The sequence below is a fragment of the Hemicordylus capensis genome, chromosome 2, assembly GCF_027244095.1.
Source record: "Hemicordylus capensis ecotype Gifberg chromosome 2, rHemCap1.1.pri, whole genome shotgun sequence".
NCBI lineage: Eukaryota > Metazoa > Chordata > Lepidosauria > Squamata > Cordylidae > Hemicordylus > Hemicordylus capensis.
Genome location: NC_069658.1, coordinates 383034412 through 383054802, shown reverse-complemented (window position 1 = coordinate 383054802; position 20391 = coordinate 383034412). Strand labels below are relative to the sequence as shown.

The following is a 20391-nucleotide window of genomic DNA, read 5'->3' as shown; positions in this document are numbered from 1 at the left end:
TAAAGCTCCATGAACTCTGCAGCAATCCCAGCAAAGCACAACCGCTGTTAACCTCACCCTTGGAACAAGACAGAACAAATGGGCCCCCAGCAATGTCCTTTCTTCTTGCTGAGCAAGATTGATTGAAAAACAAATTGGTGCAAATAAAGCATGAAATTAGATTAAAGCCTTTCACTGGGGGCTGCCAGGATGGAAATCAAGACTTGGGCAGGCTTCTGTGGGAGCTGAGGCACCACTAATAAATTTGCCTGTGGCCCTTCCTTGTCCCTGCAGTCCTAGAGCCCACGGGAATCTACTCTTGGCCTCCACATCATTACAAACAAGCCGTTCTTCCATCATTTAATCCTGATTATGGATTGTCCACTGAACGTTTATGCTACTGTACTCATGAAGAACAGACTGCTGGCATACTCCAGAGTTCTTACTTACCATGTTTTCCCCACTTGCGCTGTCCCCAAAACCAGTGCCATGGGGCTGCTGCGTACCTCCTTGCATCCCCATTCAACACCATACCAGAAGTGGCCGGTGCACGTGCATGATGTGTGCATGCACACTGGGCACTTCTGGTATGACACTGAACGGGGCTGCAAGGAGGTATACAGGAGCCCTGCAGCACTGATTTTGGAGTCAGCACTAGAAGAGGAAATGGGCATCCTTCCTGCTCCATAAAGGTAACCACCCCCACCCCCACTGAACAGGCCAAATGCTGGTTTGTGCACATCCCTAGCTCCCCATATCACCCCAAAACAATAATTGACCGGGTACTCAGCTCATCTGCCATTCTCCTATCTTATGGGATGTGAGTAAGTTTTTTGAATTAATGGAACCAGAACCAATGAAGTCCATTCCATTTCCCCCCATGTGTTTTGAAACTAACGTGATGCTGAATAAATAAATATTAATGGAGTTCATTTTTGGAACTCTTTATTTGTTGTCCATTTATTTTCACATTTGTTCAGAATATAATTTAATTTTTAACATGTATTTGTTTTTTGCCACCCCCTGGCGGGCACCATCTAGAAAACCCATTCTGCCACAGACATAGCATCATTTGAGGGAAATATGGGCCAAAATATAAGAGCTGCTGCTGGTGCAGTGACCATATAACCAATGGGGAATGGCAGGAGCCAATTTTTTTACTCGCTCCAAATTATTCAACCCACATTTTTGAGTTGGTTCTAGTATGTCTGAAATTCATTAAAATATTATCTACAGGTAATGGTGTCAAATTTTTCAGGGACCGGTAGATGTATTTTACAAAACCAGAGTAATTCCACCAATATGGGAACAGGGAATTTTGGGAGGAGAGCTAATCTTGTGGTAGCAAGCATGAATTGTCCCCTTTTCTAATCAGTGTCTGCATTGGTTTACATATGAATGGGAGACTACATGTGAGCACTTTAAGATATTCCCTTAGGGGATGGAGCCACTCTGGGAAGAGCATCTGCATGCTTGCATGCAGAAGGTACCAAGTTTCTTCCCTGGCATCTCCAAGATAGGGCTGAGGGAGACTCCTGCCTACAAACTTGGAGATGCCTCTGCCAGTTTGTGTAGACAATCCTGAGCTAGATGGACAAATGGTCTGACTTGGTATAAGGCAGCTTCCTATGTTCCTATGGAGTAACCGAAAACAGAATCTCCCCAACAGGTTTTAACTTAACAGTACTTCTGTATGTCTTCATAATGCCTCCTGGTACACTCTACTGCTAAAATCTTGTCTTATCATCAGCTCAATTAAAGCAAAAGCCACGATTCTGTCAAATTTGAGGCAAATCTACATGCATTTCTTATAGCCAGTCTTGACGTGAAATCATGATGACATCTTTGGCTCACATTTCTTTTTCTTTTTTTCTGATGGGGAGGAAAACATAATTTACATCTGAGACCTTCCATTTTGGAGCATACATTTTATTTTGGTGTCATAAGTGAGTGCTCCCCCTAAAAGTATGCCAGAATTATTAGAATAGTTTTATGGAATAATTGTAGGATAGTGACATATAAAAACACAAATCTAGTTTTAGCTAAAATAAAATCAAAATTTCTGCTACAGAGAGGTATTCTAGAGGAGAATGGAATGCGGTTGTCAAGGGCACCCACACCTGCTTCCTTGTCATCTAGTTCCTATCAAGATGTCCTATTGTTGCAAGGTAGCCATGTCCACCCACAAAACCAAAGCAGAATTAAAAGGCTCAAACCCAGAGGTTGGGGATGCAAAGCACTTTGTTTTGTGTTTGACAGCAAGTCATAGCCCCGGGTGGGCACCTTCTAACCCTTGGCATGACCTTTGGCTTCCTTCATTGTAAGGGAGCTCCATTGTGAAATGTTCTTGTTGAAAATGAAAGCAAGAGAGCAATGTTAAACTTGCTGAGTGCAGTTCTGGGCTCTCCTCTATTAAATATTATTGTTACTGTTACTAGGCTAGTAAAGATGTAGCAACGAAGGGTAGGAAGAAAGGGACGTGTTGAAATATTTTTGTAACTCTCCATTGTGGAGCTTGTGTAGTATCAGACTAATTCAGTCTCTCTCCCATTACTGCTGCTTCACCATGTCAGGAGGAACCACAAGGTACCTTATATTTAAAAAACAGGAGCACAGGAGGATGTGTTACCCCTGCTAGTAGGATCATCAAATGTACCCTGTTGCTGGTGTTCTTATGTTTATTTTTAGATTGTGAGCCCTTTGAGGACAGGGATCCATCTTATTTATGTATTATTTCTCTGTGTAAACTGCCCAGATCCATTTTTAGAAGGGGGGGGTATAGAAATCAAACTGATGATGATGATGATGATGATGATGATGATGATGAGAGTTTGCAGACTCCATCAAAATAATCACACCAGGGAAGACATTGGTCTCCTCTTTGGATCTCTTTCCTCATGTCGGAACTGCAACTTGGTAAAGGTCATGTGAACAGGGTGTGGACCAGGAAAAGAGCCATTACAAGCATGTTCAGAACTGCCTGGGCCTCTCAAGCAATGCTGTTCTGGAAGGCTAAGGCAGCATCCTCTAGGCAAGTAGGCCCAGATCTTGGAATAATTCTAAATCCCATCCTGTCTTCTGCAATCAGCTTCAATTAAAAGCTTAATTTCCATCTTTGCAAATAAAGTCTGTGTCAAAAGACTCAGGGAGACTTATTGCAAAGGGGAAAAACAGCAGAGAACTGGGCTGCCACGTCCATATTTGGACTCATTTAATGTCATCTAAAATGACCCAAACCACACAAACACACATATTGTTAGTGGCAATATCTGTGAACACAACCATGACAGAATTACTGAGTGGTACAAGAAACCCTAGCCCTAAAATACAGCAAAAGAATTGGTCCAATTAACATTTCTAGTGACTGCTCAGATAGTGCAGGAAGGCCTTTGAGACAGCAGCAGCTCTACAGAAAAGAATTTGTGCTCAGAAAGGAATGAGACTAACAGCAGCTGGTGGGGGAAAGCAGTGCAGTGGGTTTCAGGTGCATCAGAAAAAGAGGGAGTTTATCTAGTTCATAATATGGTTAATATATGACGAATATTTATATACTGCTTTTCAACAACAAAAGGTTCCCAAAGCAGGATAGATAGATAGATAGATAGATAGATAGATAGATAGATAGATAGATAGATAGATAGAAAGAAATGGCTCCCTGTCCCCAAAGGGCTCACAATCTAAAAAAGAAACATAGACACAGCAATAGCCACTAGAGGGATGTTGTGCTGGGATGGAAAGGGCCAGTTGCTCTCCAACTGCTAAATAAAGAGATTCACCACTTTTACAAGGTGCCTCTTTGCTCAGTTAGCAGGGCTCTCTGTAAATAATATTTATTTCAATAAACCATTAATATTCCTGATTCTGCTCCTGCATGAAGTTCATCACATGGTTTGTTCAGTTTATATCACTGAAACTGTTTAGCTAAAAATAATCCAAGTTCTCAACTGGTTCCTGTTGAGAGGCAACAAATAATAATCTCATCCAATCCATCCAGGGCCATTCATCCACCCACCCACCCACCAACCACCCCCTCCTCAGATACACCTACATTACCCAGAATATAATGTGCCACAAGCAGAAAAAACAACTGCAGAAAGGTGCTTAAAGAGCAGAGACCGAGACAACGCACACAACAAAAGGAGGCCAGTATATGCTTCAGAGGAAGCCAGGTAAAAAACAAACAAACCACCACACACACCCCAGAATCACTGCCTTCCTTCCTGACCCCAAGTATGTATTTATTTCACATCTATATACTACATTCTCTACCGCCAAAGTGGCACACAAATCAGGGTAGAATAATTAAATCCATGTGGCTGCTGCTTCTGAAAACAAACTATTACAAAACTAAACTTTGAAACCTCAGAAACCAGTACGACCACAATTAATCACACTGAAGTAAAGCAGTGGAAATCCCAGCAGCAAAAACTGGGTCTTGTACCAAATACTTTCCACACACACACAAAAAAGGTGATGCCTAACAAATCACGAGTAAAACAGCAATGAAGAAGCTAAATGCTCCTTTTTCAGCAGAGGATTTTGGGTGACACCACAGAGAAGACGTGGACTAGAACATGTACAATTCTCACATCCCAGTACCTTCCCCAGCAATCTGAGGGCTCAGGGAGGACCATATTGGTGGCGGGCTGCTCCCTAAAGCACACAAGCCTCAGACTATGTAAGGCTTTAAAGACTACCACCAGCACTTTGAACTAGGCCCAGAAGCTAATACAAAGTCGGTGAAACTGAACCAGAATTGGAGTAATAAACTGTTAAGGTCATTCACACGACCTGTGAGCAGGGCAGGGAGGGCAGTGGTGAAAGGCCGGATCGCACTTACCTTCCCCCCAGATGATCCTCTTTGTTACTTTGGCCAGGTGGCTCATGCAACCCCATGAGTGGCGCTGCTGGGAGCTCCACAGCTAACTGGAGGCTGGGGAAACGCAGCCTGGCCTCCAGTAATCCCTTAATGCACAGAGCGAGGAGCATGGTGGATTGGGGATTTCTCTGCAAGCCAAGCTTTCTAGCTGTGCCCGGCTCTGTGGCTGCTTGGGTTGCAGCCTGCAAGCAGCCTCACAACCGGGTACCAGGGTAGAAGGGCACGCTCATGCCCTTTTACCTCGGTAATAGCCTGGGGAAGAAAGGACAGTGCAAGCCCTGGGTAGGTCTGCTCATGTGAACAGCCTCATTGTCTTTGTCAGGAGGCAAACTGCAACATTTTGTCCAGCCCAAACTATCAGGATCACAACCAGCTCACCAGCCAAGGCTGCTGAAAGACTCTCCTGCCTACTGCTGTCAATCAGCAGCAATGCTGCATCCAGGAGGAGTACCTCCAAACTTTAAACCTTCTTCTCTATGGGGTGTGTCAAGTCTCCTTAGCTGGAGGTGAGCTGGTCATGTGGTAGTGATCATGAATTGCTCCCTTTGCTAAGCAGAGCCTGCCCTGGTTTGCATTTGCATTTGGACATATGACTACATGTGAGCACGGTCTGCTGTAAGATATTCCTGTTTAGGGGATGGGTCTGTAGCTCAGTGGTAGAGCATCTGCTTGCACACAGACAGTTTCACTCCATGGAATCTCCAAGTAGGGCTGGGAGTGATCCCTGCCTGAAACCTTGGAAAGCTGCTGCTAGTCAGTGTAGACAATAATGAACAATATGGACCAATGGTCTGACCTGGTCCCAAAGTGACTGGGTCCCATAAGGCAGCTTCCTATGTTCCTAGATTCAAAACTGTTTCTTGTCTGGATTATTCTTCAGCTTATTAGTCCACATCCAGCCCATAACCATGTTCAGGCATTCATTCAGGAACTAAACCCTGAAGTCAATCAAAAGGAAACCTAGAGCTGGTGTCAACATCATAATAATGACACCACACTCCAAACTGCTTGGGGTGGCATTGAGGACAAGATGAAGCCTTGCTGTACCACACAGTAGGACAGAGTTGCGAGCATCCAGTGTCACCCTCTGGTACTGACTCATCAAGTGAAACCACTGTCAAGCATTACCTGGAACTCACATCTGCCTACTTCTCCAGAACAATAGAAAACTCACGTGATGAAAGAAAAACCCTGTTACAGACCCAACAAAAGCAAAATGTTTTCTCTCTTAAACACCAGAGCTGGCTTTGCTCATGACTTGGCTCGTACTCTGCTTGAACATTGCTTTACAGAAAGAAATTTCTCTAGAAGAGATGCATTTTTCTGCAGGCCATAAGAACCATTTTTTAATTTATTATTTATTTATTTTACATTTTATATCCCGCTCTTCCTCCTAGGAGCCCAGAGCGGTGTACTACATACTTAAGTTTCTCTTTCACAACAACCCTGTGAAGTAGATTAGACTGAGAGAGAAGTGGCTGGCCCAGAGTCACCCAGCAAGTATCATGGCTGAATGGGGATTTGAACTCAGGTCTCTTCGGTCCTAGTCCAGCACTCTAACCAGGGGCATAACTATAATAGGGCAAGGGGAGACAGTTGTCTGGGGGCCCACTGCCTTGGGGCCCCCCAAGGCAAGTCACATGACTGACTCCCCCAGCCACACACCTGCCGAGGCTTCCTTCAGTTGTATTCATCCTCTGAAACTGATGTGAGTGTTAAGACCTGGAGCTACCAGAACAGCATGTCTTTCTCTAGTACCATTACATGACTTGCATCGTCCACAATTTACAAAACCTTTAAAAAAATAATTTAGGATGATGTTCTATTGGCACATACGTTTATATACATACATACATACATACATACATACACACACATATACATTTTACTGTGCTTTTTGTTACCACTATTCAGCCTCATTTAAGATTTCTTTACTTCATGAGCTGAGCTTCGCGGGGGGGGGGGTGCAATTTAAAAGCTTGTCTCTGGGCCCACTCCAACCTTGCTACACCCCTGACTGTAACCACTACACCACTTCACCCTGAATACAGCAAAGTGACTCTGTCTAGTGACCAACTTCATGTAGCTTCCATCTAAATTTCTTCTCTTGAATAGTATTGGGCAGAGTCCTGTGATAGCACATCAGGATATGGCTAAACATCCAGCAGTAGCAGCCAACTGCACTTATATACTGTAGCAAAGTGAGGTACAGCTTAAGATGTTGTGGTAGACTTTAGAGGACATGTGTGGGGATGGGATCTGAAAGGTGCCCCACTCTATAGCTGCCTATATTTGGCCAGGGAGCAGTCAAATAAAAATGATAAAATACAGGAGCTCGCGTCCTCCCTGACTAAAGTGGTGCTTAAGAAGTCCAATAAAATTGCTACTGAAAGGATATCATGCACTTTGGGACCCACCGCCAATCAGATTGCTCAGTTTGGCTGAACTTTCCCTGTGCTTTTAAAGAGAAGGCGCCTTGTGCTACGATCTGCTTCTGAAAAGATGGATTGTTCCATTGTAAATGATACATGCAAGGGAAGGGGTAAATAATAATTTTTTTAAAAAAAATTAGGAATCCAGGAGATATTGTCGGGTCAGTATTCATTGGTTGCAGGTTTGAGTGTTTGCTGTTCCCTCTTTAGTCTGTTAATAACTCCCTCCTACCTGGCTGAAACAAAAACTTGCATTGCTATAGCTTGTAACCTAAATTGAAAGAAGTAGATGACTAAGATAATGGGAGAATGAATAACAATATGCTCATACCCATGATTTTAATAGTATTTCTAAACACTTCATGCCATATATTCAAAAGCGAGTCCCATCTCTTTAACCACATTCTAATGCAGAGCTGACCAAACTGAGGTGGTCCACCAGCTGCTGTTGGAGTACCACTCCAGTGACCCTGCCTATTGGCCTATTGGGGCTTGGGAGCTGTACTTCAGCAACAGCTACAGATCCTCAGGTCGGCCATCCCTTCTGTAGTGGCACACTCTAGCATATCTAAGAAACAGAGTGAACAGTGACACATTCGGCCTCTCTCTAGACTTTGCCACACCATATGGGCCCTTGGGCAAAGCAAAGCATCTGTTTGCAGATCACACAGAAAGATATTGCCATTCCAAAAGGATTCCCATTCTGCCACACCTACCATCCTAATGGGCCTGTCGCTGGCTATTCACATTCTGGTTTGTTTGTTTTTACAGTGCTTCTCTTGGTCTCAAGGAAGGATTACTAGTTTTGTAAACAAAAAGAATATGTAGAAGGTGGTCTAAAGTCCACCAAACAGAAACCACCCTGCTTATGTATTCTGAATTAAGGGGCAAGCTACTTATTGAATCACCTGACACTTCTGCAGGTGAGCAAAGAAGCACTTTTAAAAGAGGTGTTCCTTGTATATTTTAGTGGGGCGAGAACAATTGTCCCTGTCCAACCTCTCCAGCATCCCTTCAGCGGCTGTTGTCTGCCTTTTGTCTACCTGCTTCTTTTTAAATTGTGAGTCCTTCTGGGACAGGGAACCAACATTTATTTTTCCATATAAACCGCTTTGAAAACTTTTGTTGAAAAGTGGTATATAAATATTGTAATAGTTGGGCTACCCACATGGCTCTATCACACCCAGTTAGAGACCCACACATTTTAGATAAGCAATGTATTCATTAGTATTCATGAGAATGAATACATTCTCTTTATGAAGTACATTCTTTCTGTTGCTAGAGAAACTCCTGACATTTTATAAGAATACTTATTTTATTCTAAAATGAAAAGAATTTTATTAAGACTATGACTCTATCCCTTCTACAGTCAAAATCCTTGAAATTTCTCAGTTTTTAGCTTTTTATTAATAACTTAATTTGAAACTTTTTTTAAAAAATGGTAATTTTAAATGTGGTTTTAGCCTGGTCTTTTAACTTGTTTAACTTTATTAATCTTTTGTTTTATATTGTATCTAGTTTGAGCCACCCCGAGCAGTAGTATACTGGAGGGGTGAGGTATAAATATTATATATAAAATCATTTCCAGCCTTATTTGCTTTATTGTGACTGTAATAATGGCAGTAAGCTTATCCTGTCATAGGAAAAGAATTTTTTGGCAAACAGTTGAATAAGCTAAGAATAAAATAATAACATACCTGCAGGTTCTTCAGTGCTGCTGGCCACAGTGGTGGGAGGAACAACAGGAATCTCTGTGGAAAGAAGAAAAAGTGGACAGAGACAGGGAAGAATAAACAAGAAAAAGGGAAGTTATTTTATCTAGTTAAGGAATGCATGTTGGACACTTTCACAGGACAAGATGGGCAGCTGCAAAAATAATCATGCCATGGAAGAGAAGTGATTGTGTGGATACATTTTCAGTGGTTAGAGCAGGAATTCTGTAATTTTGTGTGTAGACCTTCATTCTGCACGGGTTTTGAGTTTTGCTTCACCATCCACACCTAATTGTTTTCTGAAGAAGCTGCTTACTGTATATATCATTGCAGATAACAATGCCTCAACTGATTCTGAAGTATCAAGACTGCACCAAAGAAAAGCCTCACATGCTTCCTGGAGCAATATCTGGCTCTAGGAGTAATCTCTTTTCATTTCCTTATGGTGAGTTTTAAGGCCAAATGACACAACATTTCTGACTAGATCTTCTGGCACATTTGTCTTTACTTGAAAGCAGCTGTAGGAGACTGCTAATTTGATTGGCAAAGTGGAATGGAAAGGCTAAACCTTTCCTTCTGCATAATTTTCCCAATCAAAAGCACCCTCCACACTGAAGGTGCTATTAGTCCCATTGGGGGAGGGCTATGTGTATTTGTACCTATCTTTTCTCCTCAGTACATTTAACAGCAACTTGGGGTGGGGGGTTCCTCCCCCATGCCAGCACCACTTCCCTGATCAAATTAGCCACCCCAAATAGCTGCTTTAAAGTAAACAAAATGACTCTTGCACAGTATGTCAGCCATTGACCAAACCTGCTAAGAAAGAAGAGAACCAGAGGCAGGAGTGCAGACACTGGGGAAAGCTTGAGGAACCATTTTTCACTTAAAAGTTTTGCGGGGAGAGGAAAGACACTTTTTGTGGGAAGGAAATATGTTTGGCGGGATAGAAAAGCACTTTTTAATATGAAGAGGGGGGAAACACTGTTTAACAGTTGGGGCGAGGAAAATACTGCACAGGGAGATGAAAAAGTAACACTTTGGGGGGCAGGAGGAAGTGAAGTAAAATGAGGGGGGAATCTGCACCTATGGCCAGAGTATTATGTTTTTGACCAGAGTATTTCATATTATTATTCTGTGTGCATCCTGAGAATATGTTCTGGGTCTCCTACAAAGACTTGATTCTTTCAACCATGATCTTCTTGCTCTGAATTAGCACTAAAGCAGCAGGACAATAAGCACTATGTGGTTGTTCTCTGTAATTGTTCAGCCCCTTGGCTTTCCAAGCTTGCAATGGATTCTGCTTTGTCCTTTATGACAGTATTTCTTAAAGACAGATGGAGACAGGGTCCTGTACAACATCATTAAGATCTTGGGAATCATAAACAATGCTAGCAACAGCAATGTCAACAGGCAGCAGCAGAAAAAGGAAAGGTGAACAGGGTACATTTGATGAGCCTACTAGCAGCCACCCAGCAAATTTAATACACTTGAGAGAGAGAGAGAGAGAGAGAGAGAGAGAGAGAGAGAGAGAGAGAGAGAGAGATCTTCCCATGTAACTCATGGCTGGCCTTTAGAACTCTCTAACATTATTGGCAGCAATGACCAATATACTTATACGAAAATCTAGTTTCTAATATTCTGTCATGAATGTAGCATGACCAAGAAAAAGAATCCAGGATGGAATTATCCTGATGATGGGATAGGCTATGCATATAGTAACAGATTTCATTCTTAGTGGTTCCTACACGGGTCACCAGGTACAGGAAGCCAGTTTAGCCCTTGTCCAATTTTGTCCCCCCAAATGTGCTCCTTTACTTCTTTCTCATAGAGTTGCCATTCACGTCTCGGCAGAAGAAGAGGCAAAATGCTGCATTTGGGGATACTACTGCAGCAAGGATAAAACTTGGCCCTCCATCCCTGACACTGTGTGGGCTGGTTCCCACTGGGTGTGGCTGAGGCCCCCCTCCTCACACTCCCATCCATTATAATGACAGGCATTTTGCTAGCATAGAATATCTTAATTCAAAAAAGGACTAGAAAATTTGATTTTAAAAAATAGTGAGTGATTAGGTTGGATGCTTAGGATGCTCCCTAATATCTTCATCTGCTGCAAGCAACAAAAACAGTATTATAAATTAGGGCTGTGCACTAATGCAAAAGTCAGGATCGAGTCCAACTAGATCTAATCCGACCCCAAAAATGTCGATTCAGGGTCCTTTGGACCCTTTTGCATGTCAGGGTCAAGATCAGGGTTGAGATCAGACAAACCTTAAAACTTTTTAAAAGCTTAAAATTAAAACTTTTTAATTTTTTAAAAGTATCCATGGATACTCATTGTGAACTCAGAAGAAAAGTAACCTAACACCAGAGAGTCGCAGGGAAAGTGATGTAACATCAGAGAATTGCAGGAGAAACCCATAAATTGGCTGCTTGTGAGTTAAAAATGGGCCAAAAGCTTTTTTTAAAAGGAGAGATGTATGGGTGGGCAAGCAGGTGGGTGGGCAGGCAGGTGGATGGGCAGACAGAGGGCAGAAAATAGGTTTCCCCAAGCCACGGTTGCTTTTTTTTTTTTTTTAAGAGCAGACTCTCGCTGACATTTGGAGCTCTGGAAAGCTCCACTCCCCACCGCCACCCCGCAAAGGAGGTCAGAAAAGTCCAATCCAAACTGGGCTGGGCAAGTTCAGGTTCAAACTCCCTCTGAACCCCTCCAATTTGGGTAAAAACAGACCATGTCCAGTTTTACTGATCCTATTCTGCACAGGCCTGTTAGAAATATCCATATTTAGTTGCTGTAAGAGAGAAGATGGGACCAGTGGTTTTGCCCTGTATAACTGCTTTTATATAGCATTTCAGTCCATGATCTCAGAAAGCAGCACCTTTGTGAAGTGCGGAATGGGACAGAACTGGACCTGCAGGTGCTGTGGTTCCAGTCAGCATTGCTTTGATTAACTCTGAAGCAGTGACTGGGCGGGCAGGGAATTTTGACTACCTGCCCTTCCCCCGGAAGCACTCTGTGCCACATGAAATTATGTCTCTTAGGGTTGGTTGAGCAGCCCTTAGGGACAATAAATATTATTTACAGAGAGCCCTACTAACTTGGCAAAGGGGCACCTGTTAATGTGGTGATTCTCTTTATTTAGCAGGCGGAGAGTAACTGGCACTACCCACCCGCAGCACAGTACCTCCAGTGACTGTTGCTGGTGTCTATCTCATGTTTCTTTTAAGATTGTGAGCCCTTTGGGGACAGGGATCCATCTTACTTACTTATTTACCTATCTATCTATCTATCTATCTATCTATCTATCTATCTATCTATCTATCTATCTATCTATCTATCTAAACTGCCCTGAGCCATTTTTGGAAGGGCGGTATAGAAATTGAATAATAATAATAATTATTATTATTATTATTATTATTATTATTATTATTATTATTATTAATATTAATATTAATATCATGTGGCACAACAGTGCTTCAGGAGGAAGAGTTGATTGTCAAACCCCTCCACACACATGAGCACCAGTGCTGTGTAAGTCAGGAATTCATCAGCACCGTCATTTCTCACAAAGCACTGACACTTCCTTAGTCTGGATGTCAGCCACAGTGTAAATGATGAGTAGAGGCTGCTGAAAATGGATTCATACACATCTTGCACATTTAGGTGCTCATGTGAGTGGTCTACCCTGGTGAAAATTCTCACAGAAGACTGCCCACCTATTTGGTGAAAAGAGATTTATCCATTTTCACTATGCCCTGCTCAGTAGCCATGCACTTTGATAGAGCACTGGATATGTGAATAAACCATGAATGTGAGTGGCTAATTAAACAAGTTATGGCAGATACATTGACATGTTGCAAAATGAGAACCTGCTGCTTGCTGCCATTGCTGTTTTACAAGATGCGTTTCAAGCAAGACCAACCTATCAGCTAAATAAGCAAACTGCCATTTATGCCACACTTTATGAACACCCAACTTCTTTTAACAGCTTGGTTGTGGGACCCAGGAAGTGTGTCAATTTGAACTGGTAGGTTTATATTGTCTGATGCTACTTTTTGGTATGGTAGTAGCTCTTAACAATGATGTAACCCTGGCAGTCTGATGCTTTCAGATGAAAAAAGTCAGCAGCTTACCTTAAGCAGAATTGAACGGAATAGCAGCTTTTGGGTGGCATTACCAGAAAAAGATGTAAGTGCTCATCCCATTTTGAACTTTGCAACCAGGGCCAGCATCAGGAGTTGGCACAACTGGGCACTTGGTGTGGCCCATGCTGCAAGCAAACCAATTGGAATTCCTGAGCCCTTCTCCTTGCCACTGACTGTTCACCAGCCCTTTCTGAGAGAGTAAACAGCAAGAGGAGCAAGGAACCAGCCTCTGCTTGCCTTTCCCTTCCTCTCCGGGCAGTGGTGGACTGTGTGGACTGGACCCATACAGAGTAGCTGAGCAGATGTGCAGTGGTGACAGCAGCAAGGAGGTATAGACACTATGAGCATCTTACCTAAGAGCTCCCCAAAACCAGAGGCTGATACTGCTTATAGCCATTTATTTCAGTGGTATTTGATTGTATTCTCTCCACCTAATCAGTGTGGTCAATGAGATATTTGAAATCCATCCATATTGTCATATACATATATAATCTACATGCAAAAATGCACAATGCAACCCAGACACACAACACACAGGGCCACTGCACACATCAGAGTTTTAATGAGAATGTATTACAGACCCACACAGTATTTGCTAAAACTATTCCATCCAAAGCACATACGTGTCTTTTTCTCTCCTCTTAGCCCCAGTTTCCTACTGAGTACACAATATAAGAGGGGAACAATAATTGTAAGCATTTGAAAAACTGAAGTTTCAATCCCAACATGGGTCTATAACACGCATCCATGGAAACTAAAATGTGGAGTGGCCAACAGATTATACAGAAAAAACACTAAGTGAGTCTATCCAATCAAGTGTTAGTAAACAGGCCAGACTCAAGATTAATTCTGTTATGGAATAGACTTCAGAAAGAGCATCCACCTACTTATGCAAGGGGCAATGGGAGATCTGCTTTGCTGGTAACCTTTGGCACATCGGTTGCAAGTGATGCCTGTCACGCCATCTTTGCAGGGACATTGCCCTGTGGTTTGATTACAGGTTTTCCCAGCTGCACCCACGGGATGGCAATCACATGCTGTGGGGGGAACACACAACAAGAGGATCAGAAGTGAGGGGCTGGGGAGGAAGGAGGGTTTCCCCCCTCAAAATAATATGCATTATCAACTAGCAACAGTATCTGAAGGCAGCAAGGATTATTTCACCAGAGCGACAGGGATCAAGTGAGAGCAGCCAGTACTATGGGTCTTAACCAGTGGTCCCTCCAATTTTTTTCATCTGTATGTGGAATGAATTTCATTCTGGGTGACAGTATCAAGGTACTGTGTGTGCGTGTGCACTCAGAATAGGGCCTTCCTGATTCAACCTGAGTGGGAGCTAAAAACAACTGAGTGGACATCAAAACACTTGTGAGTGCACACACATGCGTACACCTTAGAGGGAACTGTGGTCTTCACTTTTGACTTCATCTGACATCTCATCCTAGCATTTGTGCATGAGAAGCACAGCAACCTGTCTGAGAAAATCTGGAAGGAAAGTCACCACATCCACATTCACCACATGAGAGTCCACGGCAAGCTTGTGGCCAAAGATAAAGCTTCAAAGTACGTATCAATTACCTTCACCATGCCACTGGGGAAGACTCTATGGTCCCAGTCCAGTTAATTTAGATTGTTGAAAGCACTGAGACTTACCATTAGTGGTAGCTAACTTCTTCCATTGGTTTCAGTGGCTGAAATGATAGGCAGCTGACTGTAGGGGTGTGCAATATGACTCACCATCAAACGGATTCATGTAGAATTGGGGGTGTTTCACAAATTTGACCCTGAATCAAATTGCCTTCAAAACAGAGGGCTCAATTTGGGATCAAGGAGAATCATCCCCATTTTACCTGAATCTATTTGGGTGATACAAACACCATTTTGAGGCTGTTTTGCTTAAACAAACAAACAAACAAACAAACACCCAACAGACCGGGCCTCAAAATGGCACTTTCCCCCAGAGATAGCTGGCCTACCAATTGAGACTGGTGGGTAGACCAGCCCTCCACTCCAGATTTCATACATCAGCCTACCTTGAAGCAGGCTGATGTGCCAATCCCAATTGGTAGACCAGCTCTCCCTGGGGGGAAAGCACCATTTTGAGGTCCATTTCCCCAGCAAAACAGACTTCAAAATGGTGCGTGAATCACCCGATTTGATTGGGGCTGATTCGTCAAGGCAGCCGGCCAAGCCAGCTGCTTTCAACGAATCAGTTGCAATTCGATTCGACCTCGAATCGAATTGCAGCTTTTGATTCATGCCTAGCCTACTGCCTCCATAATGGCAGCCCCAATGCTGTTTTGACATAGCAATTGTCAACTGAAGTAGCAATTGCATTTCTTACCAATTTGCATTGCAATTCTTACCAATTTTCATTTCAATTGAAGCAGTAATTGCATTTCTTGTCATGAATGGGGAAACCTCCAGAAATGCAACTTCCACAAGTGTTGCTTCAAAACAGCATTGGGACTCCTCCAAAGTTCACGGCAGCCCCAAGGCAGACCATTACGGAGGTGGAAGGCTGCCCATCATGTCAACCACCATTTCCTCTTCACAACCAACATCAGTAGGATTCAGGTTTATATGCAAGTCATAACTTAGCTTCACAGCAGTTATTAGATTATTAGGTAGCTTGGGAGCTACGAGTCACTTTGGGGTGTATCTGAACTAGCTTTCCAGTTTGGCTGGCTGAGCGGAGGCCACACCATTTTCAATCACCTTCTTTTCTGATGATCAGGGACCCTTTTACTTTCTCTCCCATTTCTCCTTTCCTTTCCCTCCTGTCCTGCCTCAAAATTCTCCAGGAATTCAAGGGTTTTGATGTTGACATCCCTTATTCTGTTGATGTAAGTTTTTGTAGAAGCTATTATTTTTGTGACTAGCTCTGCTTTCCCAAGCTTCCATTTTGTCACTGGGTTTGTCTTCCCAAGCTGCTGTCTCATGCTGGATGCTCCCAAGCCTCTGGCAAAAACAACAATAACAACAAAAGCTCCCTGAAGCCTTAAGTCTTCCTCTCCCTGCTTTCCAGTGCTGTTGAGGTGTCCCCTTGCTCAGATTGCAACAATTAGTCTCAAGAGTTTTGGGAGCAAGAGAGCAATAGAACGGGATAGACAAATAGTTTGATCAAAGAAAGAATCTAAAATCTTTTACAATTGCTTTACAGTTGCATGGGGTTTTTATTGAGGTAAGAGGAAATAACCGTTACAAGGATATGTTCTCCTATGTGTGTGATCATGTTTGTGTGTGTGCAGCATGCATGGCCTGTGTGTGCTCATGTTTGTGTGTGTGCAGCATGCATGGCCATGATGAAACTTGCCAGATGGGTATCAGTGCCATACTTGGCTGAACCCAGAATTATTAATTCACAGTTCAGCTTCTGAATCTCTCTTTTTTGCTCTGTGCTTCTTTCATTAGCAATAGAAAGTCTCCTCTTCCATGCTCACTATCTGCTAGGGATGTGCATGAACCTGTTTGGAGGCCCTTTTACAGGCCTCTGAACAGGTTCAAATACTGGCTAATTCAAACATTCAGTGGGGGTGGGAGGTAGGACTTTAAGGGTGGGAGAGGGTGCACTTACCCCTCCTCCCGTTCCCCCCCCCCGTCGGTGCTGGAGTTTTGTAAAATCCCTCGGGGAGGCAGCGTACCTCCATGCCGCCCCTTCTTCTTCTTTGGCTGGAAGTGGCCAGAAGTACCAGGCATGCGTGCGCATGCCGCAATTGCACATGAGCCCATCTGACATGCGCGAGTGCACCTGGCGTGTGCACGCACACCTGGTACTTCTGTCCACTTCCAGCCGAAGAAGAAGAAGGGGCAGCAGGGAGGTACGCTGCCGCCCTGAGGGAGCTTACAAAACTCCAGTGCCGGCAGGGGGAAAGCAGGGGGAGGGGTAAGAGCACTCTCCCCCACCCTTAAAGTCCTACCCCCCCACCCCTTCGAGTCACCCCCACCCGGTTCCGTGCACATCCCTACTACCCGCTCCTACTCTCCACAGCTAATGGAAGCAGAAAGGTCCTCCCATTTCTCTAGAGGTCATTGAAATCCCAGTCATTTTTAACACAATTGAATAACTCAGTAAACAGAATGGAACTTAATAGATTGAAATGGATTTCACTGTCTAGAGAAATTCTTGTTGAGGATTCTATAAAATTTTCCTGACAAATTTTCCTTTTCCTTTTCCAACCCAATCACATGAGTTCCTAAGCACTTTTTGAGAAGTCTTCCTTTAGCTTTTAGGATTAAGCTACTTACAGAGTCAAGATCTGCATGAATACAAGAAGTCTTCATCCTTCATCCTAGCTTTTGATTTTTCAGTCAACATTTAAAGCCAGCTGTTTAAAACTTGCATGATCCCATGTATTGTTTCTATATAGTTGTCTGGATACATATGAACTAGAGTCTTTGTTGTAGAGCTGGATGAGTTGGATTCCTTTACTATCAGCCTAGTCAGTCTCCATTGGCATAGTAGTAGCTGTTTTTATTGGGGTTGTATATCTCTTTATTGGGATGGTATGTTTCAGCAACAGATACATACAATACTATACAGTGTTTACGTATCCCTCTTTAGCTCTTATGTTTTCCCTCTTGAGATGGTCTCTTTTGCCTTTCCTTGCTGATTTGCAGTTGAAATATTCACAGCAGGCTTTCAATGTCAGAAAAGTGTGGGGTTCAAAATTCAAACTTTGTGAATGAACATGGTAACTCTAATTATATTTCATGGTCCAGCCCTGAGTTTCCTATCCAAAATGTATTTTTTGTTCACAGCCTTAAATTTAGAAGTTCCAATGTCAATCAATCAGTCAGCAATGTTAGAACATGTTGGGATATGCCTAGTCAGTCAAAGAATAGTTAACCAAAACATGCATTTTTAAAAAATATATCTCTGTCAACATTATTTTCAACCACAAATCTCTGTCTGTACATGTATTGAAAGATACATACAAGAACAAATCTCTAAGACTGTCTCTTGTCAAGCTAGATATTGTATAGAATGTGACTAGTTTACTGAGGATGAGTAACAGAGGGAACGTACATACTTTTGAGAATTAACACCTTTTTGTTGCATAGGAAGCTCCTGCTTTAAAGAGGGCAAAAGATCAAATTCCACCAAACTGATTTCTCAAGCGCATCATTTAACAGTGCTTCTTTGAATGTCATTTGTCTGAACTTATATTGCATCTTTTCACTAATGAACATCCTTTTGATTTAAAAATTCTTGGCATTTACATATTGTACATGTACCATTTTCAGACTAATATTTTACCACTGTACATGTATGTTTTATGCAATCAAAGGTTGTAAGTTGGAAACATGTTGGCTAGCCCAGATAGGGCAGGTCATGAGAACTGCCAGGATTGCTCCCCATCCCACCGCTCTTCTGCTGGGTAGCCTGGGTTGTAAACCTGGGCTAAAAGTGAGGTGAGGGAAGTGCACATGCCTCCTATCTCACTGACTGATTATGTGGGCCAGTGGGCTGGATCACAGAGTCAAGGGAAAGGAGCGACCCAGCAGAAGGAAATCCCTCAATGCACCGTGCTACCTTAGAGAGCACCTTCTTCTGTATGTTCCCCATTGCACATGGAGGTCATCAGGAGAGGTCCATCACCAGTTACCACCAGTGTGTCTGGGGCGACTTGGAACCGGGCCTTTTCTGCAGCTGCTCCTGGCCTACAAAATGCACTCCCAGCAGATATCTGCAGTTTAGGCTTGCTGTCGGCCTTTACAAACTTACTGAGCCCTAAAAACTTACTTGTTTGGCCTGGCCTTCCAAGGTTTTTAAAGTGTTTTTTTTAAAGTATTTTAATTGTTTTTTAATTGTTTTGAATTGTTTTTTAATTGTTTTTATATTGTTTTGAACACTGTGTTTTACATGTTGTGTGGTTTACATGTTGTGTGTCTTTTTAAACTTGTTGTACACCACCCAGAGCCTTCGAATGGGGCAATTTATAAATGTGATAGATAGATAGATAGATAGATAGATAGATAGATAGATAGATAGATAGATAATGCATTTTAGGATTCCTGGTGGTCAGGCTTCAATTTCTCTCTGTTCTTTGGTTCTTTCCAGTAGCCCAGTCCTATGAATGCTTACTCAGAAGCAAGTCCTAGTGAGTATATAAGATTTATACCCAAGGATTGAAGCCCATCCTTAGTATATTAGAATTGTAGAGATAATGCATGTACAGCATTTGGAGCACCTAGGAAAAATGCAATATAATTACAAATTACTATAGCTTCCAAGTTTGATTTTATTATGGTGGCATTCACACATAATGTGGAACCACAGTCCATTGGACCTGTGGTTCCTCCCCAATCCACCCCGCCCCATTGCTCTTCTTTGGACATCACAGAGAGCACTCTCTCTGCAGTCAGGGGAACTGGCTGTGTGGGCTTCCTTCTTGCATTTTTTCTGCACAGCCAGTCATGGCCAGAGTTGAGGGAGGAGCTTCCTCCTTCAAATCCAGTTGAATGGAATGCAGCCTGCAGTTCCGAATTTGGACACAACACAGGCTATGTCTAACTTCAGATTTTGGTGAATAAACACACTACAACCCAAGGGTTCAGATTAGAGTTTGAAAAACAGAACCTCGAGTTTGTAATTGTGTGCGACTGGAGTTGCACACATTCACATGTAATGGTAGGTCAATCTCTGGCCCCTTCAACTCCAGTTACAGTATGTGCAAATGTGGCCAGAGTGTTTCTCCAGTGTGCGTAAGCCTATTTCATTATCACTAAGATTCCTTGTCAATGTTCTTGTGGGAATTGAACAATGTTACTTGTACATTTTATTTGTCTTAATTTTCATTATTTAGATTTCTATTTTGTGAATATTTTTGTCCTTCAAGTTTCTTTATTTTGTCCTGCTTTTTCACACAGAATTACTAGTTGCTTGTGAAGCTTATAGCATTACAAATTGTTTGCTTTAACATTTTTGTGATTTTTTTCATAGTGCAAAGACAAATAGGATTTAAGCAGTACTTGAGGTCGTTCATATTACCGGGCGGGCAGGAGGAAGGCTTCATTTCACTCACCTCCCCCCCGCCGAGAGAAGGGTGCTGGGAGCGCTGTCCCACATGATCCGTCCCCAGGGAGCTTCTGGGTATCCCACAATGATACCCAACATGGTGCATTGGGGGATTCCTCCCGGGGATGGGCACTCTGGGCATCCATCTCTGTGTTGGTGCACTGACACATGATCCCAGCAGTCAATTTAAGGGCGTGTTTGCACCCTTAACCTCAACTAAGAGCT

The 20391-nt window shown here is 42.9% G+C and overlaps 1 protein-coding gene across 4 annotated transcripts in view; it reads right to left on the bottom strand.

Moving 5' to 3' along the window:
• Positions 1-20391, bottom strand: part of NTN1 (netrin 1) — a 228543-nt gene that overhangs the window by 66078 nt on the left and 142074 nt on the right. For 3 of the 4 annotated variants that reach the window (XM_053293539.1, XM_053293538.1, XM_053293536.1), the window contains exons 4-5: positions 14033-14182; positions 8988-9041 (exon numbers count right to left, since the gene is read on the bottom strand). In XM_053293539.1, the coding sequence (XP_053149514.1) occupies positions 8988-9041; positions 14033-14182 (204 nt within the window). The remainder of the gene's footprint in view (positions 1-8987; positions 9042-14032; positions 14183-20391) is intronic. The other variant, XM_053293540.1, reaches the window with a different exon arrangement.